The following is an 18,565-nucleotide window of genomic DNA, read 5'->3' as shown; positions in this document are numbered from 1 at the left end:
CTAGTGTTCTTTTTACTTTCTGTTGACAACTATAGGCTCTTAGAAAGCATTTTTGTCGCATACTCTTGTAATGCCTGACAGATTTAATTGTAAGTTGAAGGGCAATAGCACAAGCCATTCAGCTTTTTCCCCAAATGCTCTGATCTAAAATCAGGTAGGATAACTACTGAAGGATGCCAAGAAGTGAGATGATATGAGGGAAAAGAAATAGCCAAAACATATGGCTTAGCAAATAATAGGATTACAGTAGTGGTAGGAAGCTCATATATGCTTCCCCCAAAACATATGCATTTTTTTTAAATAATGTCACCTGCCCTTTTCTAATCTCTGCTTTACTATTCACCTTACTACCGGAATAATTTTTATAGCAGACTTGTGAGACAACTGCATGTGTGATGATGTGTTTTGATCTCCATTTTTGATTATAAACTGAACCACATTACAGTACAATTGCTTATTGTGGAATCTACTCCCAAACTTCAATGTTGTAAATAAAATGTATCCAACGTATGGGCATGTTATTAAAATGTCTTGAAGGAGCAAGCAGTGAAGCTGTGTCTACACTATCAAAGCAAAGTTGATGCATGGAACAAACCAGTTTGTGCTGATGACATTTCATCCACACTATCTGCAGGACAGGGTGTGCTTCTGGGTTTTTTTGGTGTGGGTGTGTTTGTGTGCTCCTGCACACATCTCCCAGTTTACTTTAATGCAAAAAGAATCCTGATTTGGTGCTCCAAGACACAGCTCCACAACACAAACCTAAGCATTCACTTCCAAAGTACGCACCTGGTGTAAACTCAACCATACTAATGTAGACATGCCTGGAGATGCCTAATTTCTTTACTTTTGCGAGGGTTTTGAGCAACTAGAAGCTTCCCCTTAGACACCTCACCTGTTTCTAATAGTTTGATATTTGAGAATGAAGCTTATGTTACAACTAAACAGGATGTTATTGGCAAGTTACCAATAGATTATCGTGTAGTTTGGCTGTTACTGATTTGGTGATATAGAATTATCTGTGGTGTTATACCTACAGGCAAAGAAAAGCTACAGACTTTTAGTCTTCATGGGAGAATAAAAACAGGGTGTGTGTTTGAGAAAACATACTGCAGTAAGTGTACTGCACTGACTAAATGAAACTAGGTAGATGTCACTAAATCTGTTTATCAATGATATTATAGCTCTGTAGTGTCTAACTTTTTCCACATGAGTGAATGATAGTGTTATAGACTATTACCTATGTAAAAGCATAGTTCTTGCCTTTCATTAGTTGTAGTAATTTAAGCTATCATGATTGAAACTCTACTGAATTTGTTTTGATGTGAAGATTATCAATGCTGCCTTTTTTTTTTTTAATATGTTGGTGATACTATTGATAGGTTCTCTATTAGAGACAGTAAACTTAGGGACCTCTCCCATTCCACTCTTCCATTTGGGATGTAGGCTTAGCCAAGGATACTGGCAAAGCAGAGGTGATCTTTAAGAGGCTTGCACCAGGCAGAGTAGACCTGGTCTGAGCAGAACTTAGTGACAGGCGAGGGTTCAACCTTTTTGTTTTGTATTTCTACATCTTTTTTTACATTAAAACTTTGAATTTGCAATTAATTATTACATTATTTTATCAGCTCTTTCATATCAGAATATTGATTTACTTTTGGTTTTGGCAGAGTTTTCCTTTTGTCATGGGCTTCATGAATGAAAGAAAGGAGCCGTTCTATAAGGTTCTTTTTTCTGGTGAAGCTTCAGGAAGGATCACTTTATGGCATGTTCCTGATGTCCCTGTGTCAACATTTGACGGTTCACCAAAAGGTTTGGCAATTCTGTGCCCTTGATGCTGTCTCTTTCATTATGTCTTTAAGGCAATTTTCATGAAAACTTATTTGTGAAAATATTTTCACACTGGAAAGTGATGCTCATTCATTCATTGTGTGGTGATCGCCTGTAGTTAGAAGGAGCAAGACACTGAGATGAGTGTCTAGAAATTCTTCATGGAACTGAACATATAAATGTTCCTATTTCTTTACCATGTGTCCATAAATGCTTCTCTGCCAAATGTCATGAACATTTACTTAGTTGGTCCTGCTTATGGTTGTTCATAAGGAGGCATAAAAGAAAGGATTTATTGGGATGTGATCTGGTGTTGAAATAGCAACTGCTGACTTTCCATCCCTAGGCTGCAGAAAGGATAAGTTAGGGGAAGTGATGAAGAGATGAAAACACATGTTTTTATTTGTTTGGACTTTTATTTTAGTTTGAATAAAAAAATAAAGAATTCCTGACTCTTTCCCCCCACCCTCTAGAGATCCCAATTACAGCAACATGGACTCTTCAGGACAATTTTGATAACCATTCAATGTCAGAGGGCATTATTGCTCATCTTGATACATCTAAAGATGGAATCGAAAGTGCAGTTGTCAGTTCCTCTGTATACATACCCAGTCTCGATAAGCTCGTGTGTGGATGTGAAAACGGGAAAATTTTTGTAACACTAGGTTTAAAAACTGCAAGAGCAAGACTTTTAGAAAACATCTCTCTGCTGAAAGGTAAGTTTTAACAATTTTTTTCAAATTCACCTCAATAAAGCACAGAAGTCTGCATAGTTCTGACATGCCCCTCCAGTGAATCCCTATAAAAATTCTCTGAAAAATAGGGGTGATGGTCAGGGATTGAATGAGGAAAATGGAAAATTATGATATTCTTTCTCCCTCTGTAGCTGATCTATCAGACAGTAGCTTAGTACTACCAAGGTGCTTTGCGCTGTGAAGAGTCCTGGAATGGCTGTGGGGATGACGTCACCTGAAAGTTAGATATGTGGGATGTCACGATATGGGCAGTAGTAATCTTTGTCATTTTCCCTCTAAAAGATGATTCTGCTGAAGGAATAAAGAGGATACATCTTGGTAGATGAAGCGCAGAGTGCAGACCTTTGTCTCCCCCTTTTAGGAACATGTCCAGAATTCTTTGATCCCCTGTAATGGATTGTTGTATTTAGTCTTTTGAATCTCCTGACTTTTATCAAATGTACTGTAAAATATGGAACCCCTATTCTTAACAGAAATAATTTAGGTACCATCTTGTTTCAGATAACCTACCTTATAAGGTTCTGAATGGTCATAGTAGCAGAGTCACTTGTTTACTTTATCCACATGATAAATCAGTAAGATTTGATCCAAGCTGGCTGTTATCAGGGGGCCAGGATTCTTTTGTGATCTGCTGGGATATATTTACTGGAGGCATCTTACACCAATTTAGTCTGCAGTCTGGTCCGGTGACAGAGCTATTGCGATCTTCAGAAAACTACAGAGTAAGTAAAAGCATAATAAATGATGGCTCCAAAAAAACCCCACAACTCTATATACATGTGTGTGTACATATATATGAGAGAAAAAACTATCTGGCAATACTTTTATGCTGCAGCACCTTATCCTTAATTTGCATTCACTTAATTGTCATCTTTGGAAGTTGCTTTTAATTTCAGGAGGTTGATTTCTTGTTAGTCTGTAATTTAAGTGATTCAGAAAAATGACCCTAAACTAGTGACATTAAATTGAAGCTCTTAATGTTCTACTCACCATTTTTATTAACATGATTATCAGTTTATATGTTAATCTGATTATCTCCTAACTTCTGAAGTTGAAAAGTGTAATCAGTAAGGCTAGGTATTTGAACATAGTAAGATAAGGTTTGGACCAGTAGTATTTCAGTTTAAATGTATATGCTTGATTTTGGTTCCTGACACATCCTTGTGGTCCTTTGCATGTATGCTTTTGTGTTTTGAGATTTAGAATAATTTCATATATTCTCTTTTTAAGTGAATTTTGAAGTAAAAAATTTAGAAGATGGCTTACTGTACTGAATGCTCTATGAAATTTTGTTGAACAAATTTTGTCCCCATAGTATTCCATGGGTCTGGGATTTCATCTTTTTCCTCCTAAAAAGCCTGTGAAGACGTATTTGATACTTATGGTTGACTCGAATTTCACTTACATGCTAATGTTACGTAGTCCAAAAGATGTTTTGCAATGGCATAAGTTCTTAATGCTTGTAAGACTCCCTTTAGCCCTTTTTCTCGAAACTAGGTAGGATTTAATGCCTGCTTGGGTGGTGTTTCAGTTTTCTTCATGGGGCTGAATTTTTCCATAGTGTGAATTCCTTCGTGTGTCACCAAAAATTGCTTGCAGGAAGGGAAGACCTTGGAGAATCAGATCCATACAGTGTGAAATGAAATTGTAACATACCCAATTTTTTTGTTAGAAATACATTGCCCTTGGCTTTTGTGTCATAAGACCTGACATAATTTTATATCACACAAACAGCAGTTTGGTTTAAGGTAATTTTTCACTACTTTCTTTTCTAGGACAACTGCTACTGTATATTTGGCTATATAATCACTGCTTTGATAGGCAAGTATTGTGAATAAATGGTATTTAAATTATTTTTAAAAAAAATTGAAAAAATCAGTGAAAACTTTGTTTTCCTGTCAGGAGATCACTTGTTTTTAACAGGCTAGCATATACAAGTCAGAGATGTAGGCTGAAATGAAACATGATTTTCTAAAATGAGTATGTTTTGGGAAAGAAATCACTGGACAACTTTTACCAGGCTTGTTAAAATGATGTGGTTATGACTCTGGTTGCAGTGAACCTAAAGTTCTTTCTGTTTTGCAGTTAAAAGACCACAGCATAGTGTGCTGTGTGTGCAGTGATCACTCAGTAGCAATTCTACACCTTCAGAAGAGAGTATGTCTCCTACATGCCAGAAAGCATCTGTTTCCTGTGAAGAAGGTAAAATTTGACCTTGTTGAAAATCTGCTAATTGTTGGATGTGAAGATGATTCAGTTTATATTTGGGAAATTGAAACAGGTAATAACACAGAGGGATTTTTTTGTTCACTTTCCTGAAGTCTTGTGTCTGATATGTGGTGTTATACAAATGTAATTTATAGAAGACCAAAGCAGAAAAATTAACACATTAAATATATGAGAGAGTTTAAATGTTTATCTAAACAAGCAAGAAATAAAATTTTCATGTGGTTCAAGGTATGTCACTAATAAAATATAATAGTCAAAGTCAGATCCTGACAATTGGATGATTAGCTGATGTTGCAGTGAATTGAGTAGAATATTTCTGGAAGCTATAAATGAAATGTAAGTTATTCTCTTCAGTTACTAAAAAGAATGAAATTTTCAGTCCTAATAATCCTAAGTTAGAGCATGAAGTTCTGCTTTCTTCAGCAAAATCATAATCTGAGAAACCTTTTGAGTTAATTGATAATCAGTTAATAATGGAAGATAATTGCAAAGCTGACAAATGTGTAGTCAGGAAAACTAAAGCTCAGTGTTTCAGGTTAAACCATAGATTCCCAGGTGATTTGAGAGTGTAATGCTGATTCACAAGGGTAATAAATATAGTTGTTCGAACTTTGACAGACAGAACTATTAGAAGCTGTAATGGTACTAGAGATTACAATACAGTGTTTTCATGTGATTGAGCTATGTGTCTTGGGAGGGAGGAAGTGCATAATGAGCTTAGAACCACTGAAATGCACAGCATATTAATACTATATGAAAACACAGTTTTACTAATGTAATGCCAAGGTAAGTTTACAAGTTATTGCAACACACTGTCTAGGCTGTCTGCTTTGGAGAAGTCGTCCCTTGTTGTAAAGTACAAAATATCTGTGTTTAACGAAGGACTTGGCAAAATGAGTACAGCACAAATTACAAGCCTGTTGTGTTAGTAAGCTATATAGTATCATTAAGTTGGCATAGGAAATGTCTTCTGGTACTTACTTTTTTCCCAAATGTACTGAGTTACTGCTTTACACTGGTGGTTTTTTCCTACAGCTACTGAAAAACCATGAAGTTCTTCTATGAAGTTCTCATATTTTTGCATTGTATTTTGAGATTTAAAAGTTTTTTAATCTTTTTGTTCAAAAACATTAATAAAAATTAAGAAGAGATGGTATGACCCTAGGAGACTGTTGGATTGTATATAGTGTTATACTTTTTTTTTGTCTTATTGTCCTGAGTGTCTGTACGATGGTTTTGCTTAGAATTTTAGCCTTAGTTGCACTGATGGGAAAAGCAATGCAAGGTATAATTTTCAAAAGTAAATATTAGACTCTGAGTTAGGGTACTCTAAACTTGTTATCCTTTTATTTGTTTTTGTTTCCTGTATAACTTTGAATTCTGTTTTCTGATAAATATCTAAGATGCCTCTTATGTGTGTTCTCCTATTTATGTAGATGCATGATATTACAGTTTTAGGTGCATTTTCTCCAGTCAGGAGAGGGCATGGGTTCTACCCATCTGCTCAATCCTCTTTCTGGAGGGTTTGTGGAACAGTACTGTCTTGGGATCCTTCTTCCTCTCTTGTCATTTCTCTGATACTTTCATTTTACTAGTCTTGTCAACATATTTGCAGTATTGCAAATTGTTACTTCCCTCTCCTCTTTTTTCACCCTCTAAAAGGAAGATTGTTTCTTCTCCGATGTGTTCTTTTCTGTTCCTGAAGTTACTACTATATCTCATGATTATTTCTGCCCTGTAATGGCAGCATGCACTTTTTCTATGCAAATGGTATTTCTGTTAACAGTAAAAGCTTTAAGGTCTATCTGCCCCATACTTTAGCATAAAGTAAATAAAACAGCAAAAATGAGAAATTAATTTGATTCTTATTGCCTAACTGCTTGTTTTGTAGCAATTGCCAGAAAGTCACCTTTACTAGTGGTAAAGTCTTAAATGTAGAATGGAAAGATATTGTACTAGATCCCTGTTGTAACCAAGAGAAACTAGAGCAGGCATCTAAATTTTCAGCAATCGTTAATAAATACACACTTTTTTATGGAGAAGTTTGTAAAGATGCTAACACTTTCCAGCTGTTCTATCTATATCTTTGTTGCTTTTTTAAAACTAATGTTGAAAACAGTTTAGAAATTTATGAGGGGAAGTATTGATATAGAATGTCTTCCTTTTTTTCACAGCTAAAAAAGGACACTTCTCAAAACCATGTAACTGTAGGCAAGCAGTTTCCTAAGTCCATACCAATTTGAGTGAGACATCCTTGAAGGCCATTGTACCTAAATGTTTATAAGCCTTTCTTAGAGTCATTTTTTAACCAAAGGATTAGTGTGCATTTGAAACTCTGCAATAAAATTGAGTAAATAAATGTACCAAAGGACCACAGGATATTTTGTTTCCTTATAAATCTGTTGTCGTAACTATAACTGATTTGCATCAGCTTTTTTTATCAGAACTTAATCACTTTGTTTAAAAAAGGAAATAGATGAGATTAAACCCCTAAAACACTGATGTTGAGCATGCAATGATTATTTTTCATACATACTTTTATGATACATTTGTTATGGATCCATCATAGTCTGTGCTGTTATGATATTTGTAGGATGCAGTGTAGCAGCCCCTCAGGTGCTCCTGTGATGTGAATTAAGGTTAAAGCTTACAAGGTGGTGAGCATTTATGTGCCTCTTGACAAGACATTGGATTCTAAGGGGACTCAGACCCCATAGTATGTCAATGCAACACTTAATTGCCTTCTTAAAAAACCAAACAGAAACAACCCCCCCAAAACTTTAAGCCAAAATAACTATGCTAATGATGTGAGAGAGTATAACTTGATCCATCATAGCACAAAAAGTTAATTTAGAAGTTTAATTATTAACAAAGCATATTTCTTCATGATACTGCTACAGCTCTGGAAATAAACAAGTTCATATCAAGGCGTATCTTTAGTAGTACTTGCGTTACACACTAGTGTCTGCAAGAGGATAGTGGTGTACAAAAGAATTGTTCTTATGCACTAAGAAGGGGGGTTATGTTATGTGTTATGTGAAACTTAAGTTTCACGCTGAAGATAAATATTACATCTTTATTTTCTTTGGTTTAGATTTTTCGTTCAAAGTATGTATTCTGGTAAAAATTTTGAAGCTTAAGTATATCCCACATCAAAAAAAAAAATTATCCAAGTTCCTAGCTTTTTACTTTTTCAGCTTTTCAGCACCTTATTACTTCATGGAATGCATACTATTAATTAGAAATAGTGCTGACAGGTCATAGGTATTCCAAACTCCTGTGACTAAGTAAATAATTGCTAAATAATTCCCTCTGTCATTTTTTAAATTGAAACTTTCGGATGTTGATTTAAAGAAGTCATCTATGTAGGCCTGAGAAAAGGCAGTTCCATGTGTGCTGTTAGAGGAGGCCAGGTCTGCACTGCTCAGGTATCTTGCAGGATTGAGTGGTACTTAGGCAGTGTATGCCTTTGAATTAACTCCTGACAGTGGGGATACTTTTATCCCCACAGAGTGGTGCAATGAGGTTCTTTGGGTTTTGTTTTGTTTCTTAAACTATCATTTCTTTCCTAGATTTCTGAACAGTAAATATTGTGGAGTGAATTCAGTGCTGCTGCTCTGCGTGCTTAACAACATGGAAAATGACTTTGACTCATTAATACTGTAAAGGTGCTAGGCCAAAATGCAAACTGCTGTACTCAGCAATGTAAAAAGTTATAGTTTCTATCACTGTACAATGCCCAAGGCAGCCCAAAAGTAAAAGGTCTGGAGACAGAATTACATCTTGGATGCAACTTTATTTAGTACAGCTAGATAACTTCACACTAAAGTATAGTGAATTCCTTGTAAATCAGTGAGATTTAATAGCATAGGGCTGTAATGGTACCATAGAGACAAAAATCAGAGTGTATTTTAACTGTCACTCCTTTAGCTGTAAAAAAGTTGCCTATTTCAAAATGAAAGAGGAAGTGAAATTGATGCCACTGCTTATGTATATCACATTCAGAAAGGGTGCAGATGGTTAGAAGTGTGGGGGTTTTAATTGCTTTTTCTGTATCTTTTCTTGCTAGTATCAAGCAAGAATGAGAACTACAATCACCACTTCTTAAGGAACAGCAGGAACACAAGAAAGGATGGGGTTATTTGCTACATTAACAATTAACAAATTAATTTTTTTTTCATTCCTGTTATGCATTGGTAACTAAAAGATGTCATCTAGGGTGAATACCTGGGACAACCTACTATGATATAATGTGGTTGGTTTAATGTTGAATTATATCTGTATTGCAGGAGAACATGAGAGGTCATGGTGTTGATCCTTGAAATTGGCCTGACCTACATCAAGAGCTATGTAGATACTTCAGTGCCACTCAGGCAGACAAAGCATTGTTCAGATGTACGGGAAAGATGTATATAGCATCACAGACAAACATCTGCAGAAATACAGCAACATTTCATTATGATTTTAATCTGTTGGCAAGTGAACAGGCAGCCATGCATAGTACCACTTGCCTATGCAGTTACCTGTGAGCATGTTCCCTGACTCTGTTAAATAGGATAAAATCAAAGTGGTAGCCTTGTGCTTGGATTCCATTACAGAAATGGATGTAAGATAAAAGTTTTTGTTGTTCTATAGTCAAAAAGTATTTTTCTTTTTCTTCTGGCTATGCAGTTAGCTTTGTGACTGAGGCTGGTTTTTTTTTTTTTTTTTTTTAGTGAATGTAGAGGACCTGATTTTGTCAGACTTGTATATCAGTTTGTAGTTTAAAAAATATCTGAGCAGTGTTACTGTACTATAGTTAATGGATAACTGGGAAAACAGCCAGTCTGTTTATAATTCCAGGCTGTGGATTAAGGAATTTCCATGAATATTTCAATATTTACGCTGTTGTGGAGTCAGCAATAATTCTGTTGAATTTGACAGATGACTTTACAAAAGTTTAGGGCCATCTAGTACCTGTGACCATCCTTCAGTTATACCAATTTAGCTCCAAAACTGTCCTTCCACCAGGCAATTAAGAGGATAACCCCTTAAACAGATGAAAGACTTCATTATGCATAAGAGTTCATAGTCCAGTTTCTTATGATAGAGGCTGACATGCTTTCAAAAAGCATTCTGAAGTTTTTAAAATATCTAAGTTGTCTTTTAGCAGGCTTTCATAATAGGTTTTTTATACTCTATGGGTTGGGAGAAACACTGTCACACAGATTAAATTCTAAGCCAGTACTACTTCATGTACAACTTGTACCCTATCTTCATGAGATTGCCAAAGATACCCTATTTTATGCGGTCAATGGAAAGTTGCCTGAGTACAATGGGCTGCCTTTATTCCAAACAAATAGGCATTTCAGCATAGTTTCTGCTGAAATGTGTTAAATACCAAGAGTATACTTGACTTTAAGTGGAATTTACCTTATCTAACTTGAGACTTCTATCTGTATTGAAGATGTCTACCTATGAGCTAGTAGTTCATGTTTTTGTACAGAGCAGGAGGAAGTAGGAATAAGTAAAAGTCTCTATCTTTTCCCCACTGACTACAAGGGCAGTCTAAATTGGGGGGGGGGGGGGGGGTAAAGCTAATTGCCTGCTGCTATTACATGTCTAGAATAAGATAAATTGAATCCATCCCTTTAGTCCTTTGGTTTACAAAACAAAGTAAAACTATTTTATTCTAAGTTTAAATGTTACTGCATGTGCATGTGGGTAGTGATATAGAAAACAATACAGAAACCATGAACTAGTATCTGTGTAGTTTTATGTATTTTGTCTAAATTGTAATACATGGGTATGACAAATTTCCATCACAGTGGAATATCTTTCTGTGACAGTAAATATTGATCTAATAATACATCTGGAATATTAATATAGCATGTGTACAGTATATGTTCCAAACTTATGTGTGCTAGAAGACAAATATGAAAATCAATACTAAATTTTTTCTAATTAAAGTGCAGAATATTTCTTCCAATAGCCACCACTTGAAATCCACTTCAATAAGGAAATCAGCTGTTATCTATATTGCTTTTACTTTTTTCTAAATAGTTGGTATCTTTGCTTTTTTTGAAAAGGTAAATATCAGTACGATAAGATGTAGTAATAAAAGGATCAGTGGTTTTTTTTCTTGGTGTGTACCGCATATGACAGCATGTCTACTGAGCCACATTTCTAATATGTATTGGGAGTGAGGAAAGAATGGGTAGACTTTAAAGAGCAATATTCTGTGCTCAGAGTTAGCAATCTTCATTTATCAGAGGTAGATTTAGTCTTTCAATTAGTACTGGTTTAATATGAATTTATTCCTTGAAGTTCATCATGCCTTGCAGAATGAGTCATATACCAATTTCCTATTTTCTTTTGCCTTGCAAGTGTTGTTCTGTTTTATTATTTTGACATGCTTAGTGCAAGTTAAAAAATGGAATAACATCACTTAATAAAACTTTGTTCAATTATAATAATGATACACATTTAACTTTACATTTGCTACATTGTATCTTTCATATTGTCATGGTTTAACTCCAGCTGGCAACTAAGCACCATGCAGCTGCTCCTTCCACTCCCTGCCACCCAGTAGGATAGGGGAGAGAATTGAAAAAAAGTAAAACTTGTAGGTTGAGATAAAGACATTTTAATAGCACAGAAAGGAAGAAAATAACTGTAACAATAACAAAATGACAATAATAATAAAAGGATAGGAATATAGAAAATAAGTAATGCACAATGCAATTGCTTGCCACTTGCTGACTGATGCCCAGTTAGTTCCCAAGCAGTAATCCATGTCTGCCAGCCAACTTCCCCCCCCCCCCCCCCCCTTTATGTACTGGCCATGATTTCACATGTATGGAATATTGCTTTGGCCAGTTAAGGTCAGGTGTCCTGGCTATGTCCCCTCCCAACTTCATGTGCCCCTTCAGCCTTCTTGCTGGCTGGGCTTGAGAAGCTGAAAAATCCTTGACTTAGTCTAAATGCTACTTTAACACAACAAAACATCAGTGTGTTATCAAACTTATTCTCCTAGTAAATCCGAAATGTAACACTATCAGCTACTAGAGAGAAAATTAACTCTATCTCAGCTGAAACCATGACATACACTTAGGAGATATGTGTCTGAAGGAAAAGAAGTTTATGAAGCTTTGAAAAGTTCAGAGATGTTAGTTAAGACCATTTGTGCAAATCTAATTAGATTTGTGCAATTCTGCATTTAGTTTTGTTTCCATGTACCTCTGATCTCTTGAGGGCAATTACTAAATAGGTATCTGTATAATATTTTTTATCCCCACTGTTTAATGTGTATTGCTTTCTCTATTTGTGCCCTATTTGAATTCTTTTCTGAATATAATACTTCTAATTGTATTTTGCATGTTAGTTATCACAGTATCTGAGTGCTTATTAATTATTTCTGCCATTTTCCTGTTAAGTGCAGAAGCATTATAATTGTCTTGGTTTCTACCTTCTGCATCTAAGCAAAGCAGGAATCCTAAAAATGTTGGTGCTTTCTACAGAATTATTCTCAGAACACTCTAGTTATATAATTTTAAAAACCATGTTTTAATTTATACAATGCACCAAAGACTTGCATTAAAGTGTGTACTATCCCAATTCAGAGATTTTATTTGCTATTGCTACCTGTCTTTGCAAGCTTAGTATTATGTTGATACTTAGACATAATTTTCTACATGTGTATATCTTGGGGTTTTTTGATAGAGGTAAGTGAAAGACTATCACTTTCATTCACTGTGATAAAATTGACTCTATGTCATTGTGGTGGGTTGACCCTGGCTGGACGTCAGGTGCCCACCAAAGCTCCTCTGTCACCCCCCGGTCCCCTCAGCTGGACAGGGGAGAGAAAATAAAGGGCTCATGGGTCAAGATAAGGACAGGGAGAGATCATTCAACCAATTACAGTCACAAGCAAAACAGACTCAACTTGGGGAAAATTAACTTAATTTATTGCCAATCAAACCAGAATAGGGTAATCGGAAATAAAACCAAATCTTAAAACACCTTCTGCCCCACCCTTCCCTTCTTCCTGGGCACAGCTTCACTCCTGAATTCTCTACCTACCCACTGCAGCAGTGCAGGGGGACAGGAAATGGGGTTAGGATCAGTTCATCACATGTTGTCTCTGCCACTTCATCCTCCTTAGGGACAGGACTCTTCACCTGCTCCAGTGTGGGGTCCCTCCCAAGGGAGACAGTCCTCCGCAAACTTCTCCAATGTGAGTCCTTCCCATGGCTGCAATTCTTCGCAAACTGCTGCAGCGTGAGTCCCTTCCACAGGGTGCAGTCGTTCAGGCACAGACTATTCCAGCAAGGGTCCCCCATGGGGTCACAAGTGCTGCCAGAAAACCTGCTCCACCGTGGACTCCTCTCTCCATGGATCCACAGGTCCTGCCAGGAGCCTGCTCCAGCGCGGGCTTCCCATGAGGTCACAGCCTCCTTTGGGCATACACCTGCTCCGGCGTGGGGTCCTCCACGGGCTGCAGGTGGAGATCTGCTCCACTGTGGATGTCCATGGGCTGCAGGGGGACAGCCTGCCTCACCATGGTCTTCACCACAAGCTGCGGGGGAATCTCTGCTCCAGTGCCTGGAGCACCTCCTCCCCCTCCTTCACTGACCTTGGTGTCTGCAGGGCTGTGTCTTACATGTTTTCACTCCTCTCTCTGGCTGCAGTTTCTGTGCTGCCACAACTTTTTTTTTTCCCCTTAACTACGTTATCCCAGAGGTGCTACTACTGTTGCTGATGGGCTTGGCCTTGGCCGGCAGTGGGTCTCTCTTCGACCCAGTTGGCATTGGCTCCATTGGACATAGGAGAAGCTTCTAGCAGCTTCTATGATCAAACATTTGATCATATTGATGGTCAAACATGCTGGAACATTTTCAAACACTGTTCAAAGATAATTTTTATGTAGTTATGTATGCTCCAATATTTTTGTAATTGGTGCCAACAATAAGTCTTCTAAACCTCTGGGAAACTCTGTGTGAGTATTGTGAATTGCAGAATGTGTGGGGTTTTGTCTTGGGTTTTGTTTAGTTTGTTTTTTTTAAGTGGGCCCTTATTTAGTATGCCTGACAACTTTTCTCATGTTGGAAAGAAATTAGTGATTAAACTGTTTAGAAGACTAAGGCTTAGGTTTCATCAGGTGGCTGTGCAGAAATAAGTTGTACGGTTTTAATGAACCTTAGAACTGTATCAAAGTAAACTTGATCATTAATTTACTATACATTTATGCCTAGATAATTGTAGAAGCAACAATAATTACATTCCTGTGACCTTTTTGTCCTTGCAAAATTTAGTGATTTACAGTCTCTTTTATCTTTTTCATTTTCCCTTTACCTGTTTCTCGCTCTCCATCTTTCTCTCTTTCTCTTCAGGTCATTGGTCAGAATTAGATTTGAGTTGGTGAATGTGGCCTAGCTGATAAATTCTGCGGTTGTGTTTCATATACTGGAGGCTGTGGCGTAGCTAGGGTCAAAGTCGTAGTGGTCACTATTTTTCTCTTTTTTTCCCCAATAAATTCTGCGTAGCCTAAAGACCTGGGCTGATGCAAAACTCAGTTTTAGAGTCCTTGGTAACTACATCTGGTAAGTCTTTTGTGAAACACACTATGTGCATAATACATGTGTATTATTTTCATGCTTGGGATTAAAAAAGCCTCTTAGACTTCACAGAAACTTAATATTATTTATTAATTCACTTTCTCCTGGCTAACAAAATTTGCCTGCAGGGTCCTATGCCTCTGGTCAGAAATCCAAGTCACCTATATATTTGCAGGAGGAAGATGCAGAAACTGAAATGGTTTTGTTAGGAAGGGGCACCAGGTCGATGTCTATGCAGTTCATGTGAGTAGGGCAGTGAGCTTCATCTTTAACTGATGATAAACCATAAAACTTCAAAAGTTCCAAATGGCTGAATTGTGATAGGAGTTACTTGATAGAAATGCTTATGGAGTTGGTTTAGTGAACTCGTGTTAGACATTTGGATAATAAAATTAAGTTTTTGATAAAATTGCCGTAACTTGTGTGAATGGAAGCATTTAGGCATTAGAAGGCTTTTAGAGCGATGGAAGTCTTTCAGGAAGAGATGGTATATGACAAATTGCTTCGGTTTTGTCTTTTTTTTCAAGACACCTTGAAGTTTGAGTAAAATTTCTCTTGTTTCAGTCTAACCTTATGCTTTAAAAAAAGTCTTGTCATTCAGTCAGTCTTGTACACACACATACACACACACACACACACAAATTCTACACATCCTCAATTTACACCCATACAATATCTTTGTTTTCCTTCATTTTAGAATTACACAATATAATATTGGTAAGCAATTCATTTAAATAATAGACTTGAGACAGCTGCCTCTGTGAATGCAGCCAGAATATGGGCCCTAAAGTCTGCTTGGTTATACAAAAAACACTGTGCATACTCTTTCTGATTTTAGGACAAATAGGTCTCCTTTGATGTTCCTAATAGTGTTCTCAGTTATATTGTGCCTAACTTCATCATCCCTTGTGAAACTATAAAGAATAGCCCTTACAGAACTATGGCTCAAATATTAAGTACCCTTTTGCATTACTAGGGAGAGTTAATTGAAGACTGTGAAAGGCTTGTATCTCCCCTGAAGGGAGCTTTTCGTATTTGGAAAAAGGCTCTAGTGATTTAGCTCTTCTGTTCTTAGGTTGTGGTCTGACCTTCAACATTAATAGTCAGGGCAGACACCATGTGGGTTGAGTTCTTCTTGATTTCTCTCCCCCCACCTCCACCTTCATGCTTAAGAGGCATCCTTAGAGAAAGGGAGGACTGCAGGGAGTGAGTTAACCCAGCTGTGTGCTATTGAACTGAGACAAGATAACTTCTTGAGCCTAGAGTACTGTAACATTAAACAATTAGCAAAATGCAGCATTAAACAATTCCTGGTTTAGACAATCTTTCGCTAAGAAAGCAGTTGTGTGAAGAAATTCAAGGTATGTTAAAGGTAACATACATGATGCAAATGATAACATGCAGTAAGATGGAAGGTTGCCATTTTACTGTAGCTTCTCTGTGCATCTTATGCTGTCACTGAAATCCTTTTCTAAAAGATAAAGGATGAGGAAACATTGGGTAGCATATTTTGAAAATGTGAATGATTCAAAATAAGTCATAAGCATGAATATACATGCTTTGTGGAAGTTTAGTGGTTTAGGAAGTTTGGGTTTTTTTGTTTTGTCAGCCTTAAGTTAAAACTTAACTAATGTTTTGCCTTCTTTATGGCATCTTATATTTTATACATGTAAGCCTCAGGTCAGTCTGTAGCCTGGACTTGAATATTTCATAGTTCTCTAAATTTGAGTCATTGTTCAGTAACTACTTTTTGATGTAGAATAATGAAAGGTAATGGAGCTTGGAAAAGGCTGTCTCAGGCAAAAAAAGCGATGTCATCTTTTGCCTAATCTGCAGAAGCTAAGGTCACACTTTCATACTGAGAAGAGTCAGGTATCTTTATATTCATATGTGTACATACACATATATACTTTTATGTACTTCATGTATACTAGATGGAACTTGCATGGAATTTAGTTGTGTCTGTTTAAAAAGATATGTTTCTTACAGCTGATAGTTGATCTTCATTCTTATTTTATGAGTAATAATGAAGGAAGATTATATATACTTTAAAAACAAAAAATAGTGGAAATGAGAACTGATTGACATGGTCAGTGTACTTCAGAAGAGTTTGTATCAGGGAGGGTTTTTGTTCCTGATATTAAGGGGTGGATTCTCATCCTCATGCCATGTTTCAGATGGTAATGAAGAAATAGACAGATACTGCTCACATCTTTTCCAAGTTCAGAGCTGGCCACTTCTGTTCAGCCCAGTTTAGCACATTTACTGTATCTCAATAATTCCTGTTACAGGATTATTGTCCTTTGCTGTTTAGAATAGCTTAGATGGAGTCAGGGTGAGAACAGGGGAGTTCTAATATTTTTCTTTTCAGGGACAATGTTTCAATGTCCTTCCTTTCTGGATTTCTGCTTGTGTCTCCAGCAGAAATCCTGAGGTGAGGACTGGCTGCATTGGAGAACTGCTTGTTTAACCTACATGTGTAAACCTGCATTATATATGATACTCCGGTAGTTTTCTTTGTTCATCATTGCTTTCTTTAGCTGAAAGATATTCTGACAATAGCTTGCTAATGCTATTCTGAAAATGTATAGTCTGAAGAACATCAGTAATGTACAGCAGTTGGACTACAAGACAAATCTTCCAAATGCAAAAATTATTGAGTGTCTGCCAAGACACTCTACATGCTCCTGACTACAGTGCTGTAGTTACAGGGCATCTCCATTGTTAATTTATTTCTGTATGTAAAACATCCTTTTAAAGAACATTAGATTTTTAGTAGGCTAGGATTTGTTTGATATGTCCTATTTCTCTTTGCTAGATTGCATTTACTTTTGTCTTGATAGTGGTTGGCAATATATATGCTTACTGAACAAACAATGTTTGTTCCATCTGTTTTGAACCATTTGGTGTTACAGTGGTAGCAGTTAGGAGAAATTTTTCAAGGAAAATGCTTGACCAGTGTCTTGGAGCAGGATGGTTGACTTGTAAAATTCAAGCATTTTCTAGTGAGGAATATAGCATTTCTGTTTGCTTGATTCTGCCAGGACAGAAGGAAGTGGGTGAGTTTCTTCTCAGATGAAATAGGTATTTATGGAAAGGAAGATCTTGACAGAAAATAAAGCAACTAGTATTACAGATGATACTTGTTCTGAAAGATAAGTTTTTTGGTTTGGCTACTAGTAAAGAAAAGGATTTGTTCTTGACCATATGCTCTTTTTAAATAAAATCAATTCTGAAACCATTTTTCATTCACAGATCGCTGTTATGCTGTAAGATTCAGCGGAGTTACTAGGTCACAGCAGCACTGCACTATTGAGGATTTTCAATACTTCAGTTGTGATAGCAAACAAAGTGCTGGAGCCTGATGATATGACAGGTCATGTGATGTCAGTGAATACCTCGTCTTGAGGCAGGATAATATGCGTGACCTCCCCAGTAAAAATGCATCATTCAGTACGAGCAGAACCCAGAGAACTGTGCGGACAGCGCTAACACCAAGAGACACAATTTGTAGTACTTGGTCCAGAAGAAGAATAAGATGTTGTAACAGTCTCTAGCCAGTCACATCTGGTGGTCCAAAGCTGCCCAGGAGAGTGAAATACTCCACTCTTGTCTGTTCCTGAGGCTTGGTTGCCATGGTCACAGCTTTAGAGAGATAAAGACTTTCTTTTCCTGTATTTTGTATGTACAGTAGGGGGTCATAGCAGTGGTGTTGCTGCTACGTAGAAACCCCTGTCTTTTGCCTTTCATCCATTGTTATTTTATGCTCCCCAATCAGAAGCTTTTGGGCTCATTTGTGTTTAAAATACTTCAGGTTTGAGAGTTGTCTTTATTTCTGTGCTCTTTCCTGTACTCCTGTGTACAGGCTGTGTCTTTTCTTATTCTTTTTATTTTCTTTTTAAAATCAGAGAGAACATATTCCTAACAAATAACTGTCTGGAACAATAAGCACCCTGCCCCAGTATTCTTTTCACTGTTAGCAGTGGTCAGAATTTCTTTATCACATATACAGGTTTCTCCATCTCCCCCCCCCCCGCCTTTGTTTCTTATAAAGATGTATTCAGGAATCATAGAATACAGATCTCTATTTTGTCTCTGCCACCTACTCTGCAAATGAGTATTTTGCTGTTCAGAAGCATCAAGTACACTGGATAA

The 18,565-nt window shown here is 36.8% G+C and overlaps 1 protein-coding gene across 1 annotated transcript in view; it reads left to right on the top strand.

The window, feature by feature from the left end:
• The window catches only part of WDR72 (WD repeat domain 72), a 128,522-nt gene that overhangs the window by 23,658 nt on the left and 86,299 nt on the right, over positions 1–18,565 (top strand). Inside the window, exons 10-13 of the mRNA XM_075044021.1 lie at positions 1,671–1,812; positions 2,304–2,546; positions 3,087–3,307; positions 4,671–4,866. Of these exons, the coding sequence (XP_074900122.1) occupies positions 1,671–1,812; positions 2,304–2,546; positions 3,087–3,307; positions 4,671–4,866 (802 nt within the window). The remainder of the gene's footprint in view (positions 1–1,670; positions 1,813–2,303; positions 2,547–3,086; positions 3,308–4,670; positions 4,867–18,565) is intronic.

The sequence above is a fragment of the Buteo buteo genome, chromosome 13 (assembly GCF_964188355.1).
Source record: "Buteo buteo chromosome 13, bButBut1.hap1.1, whole genome shotgun sequence".
Classification (NCBI taxonomy): Eukaryota; Metazoa; Chordata; class Aves; order Accipitriformes; family Accipitridae; genus Buteo; species Buteo buteo.
Note: the sequence above shows the minus strand (reverse complement) of the source record. Positions and strands in the feature narration are given on the sequence as shown.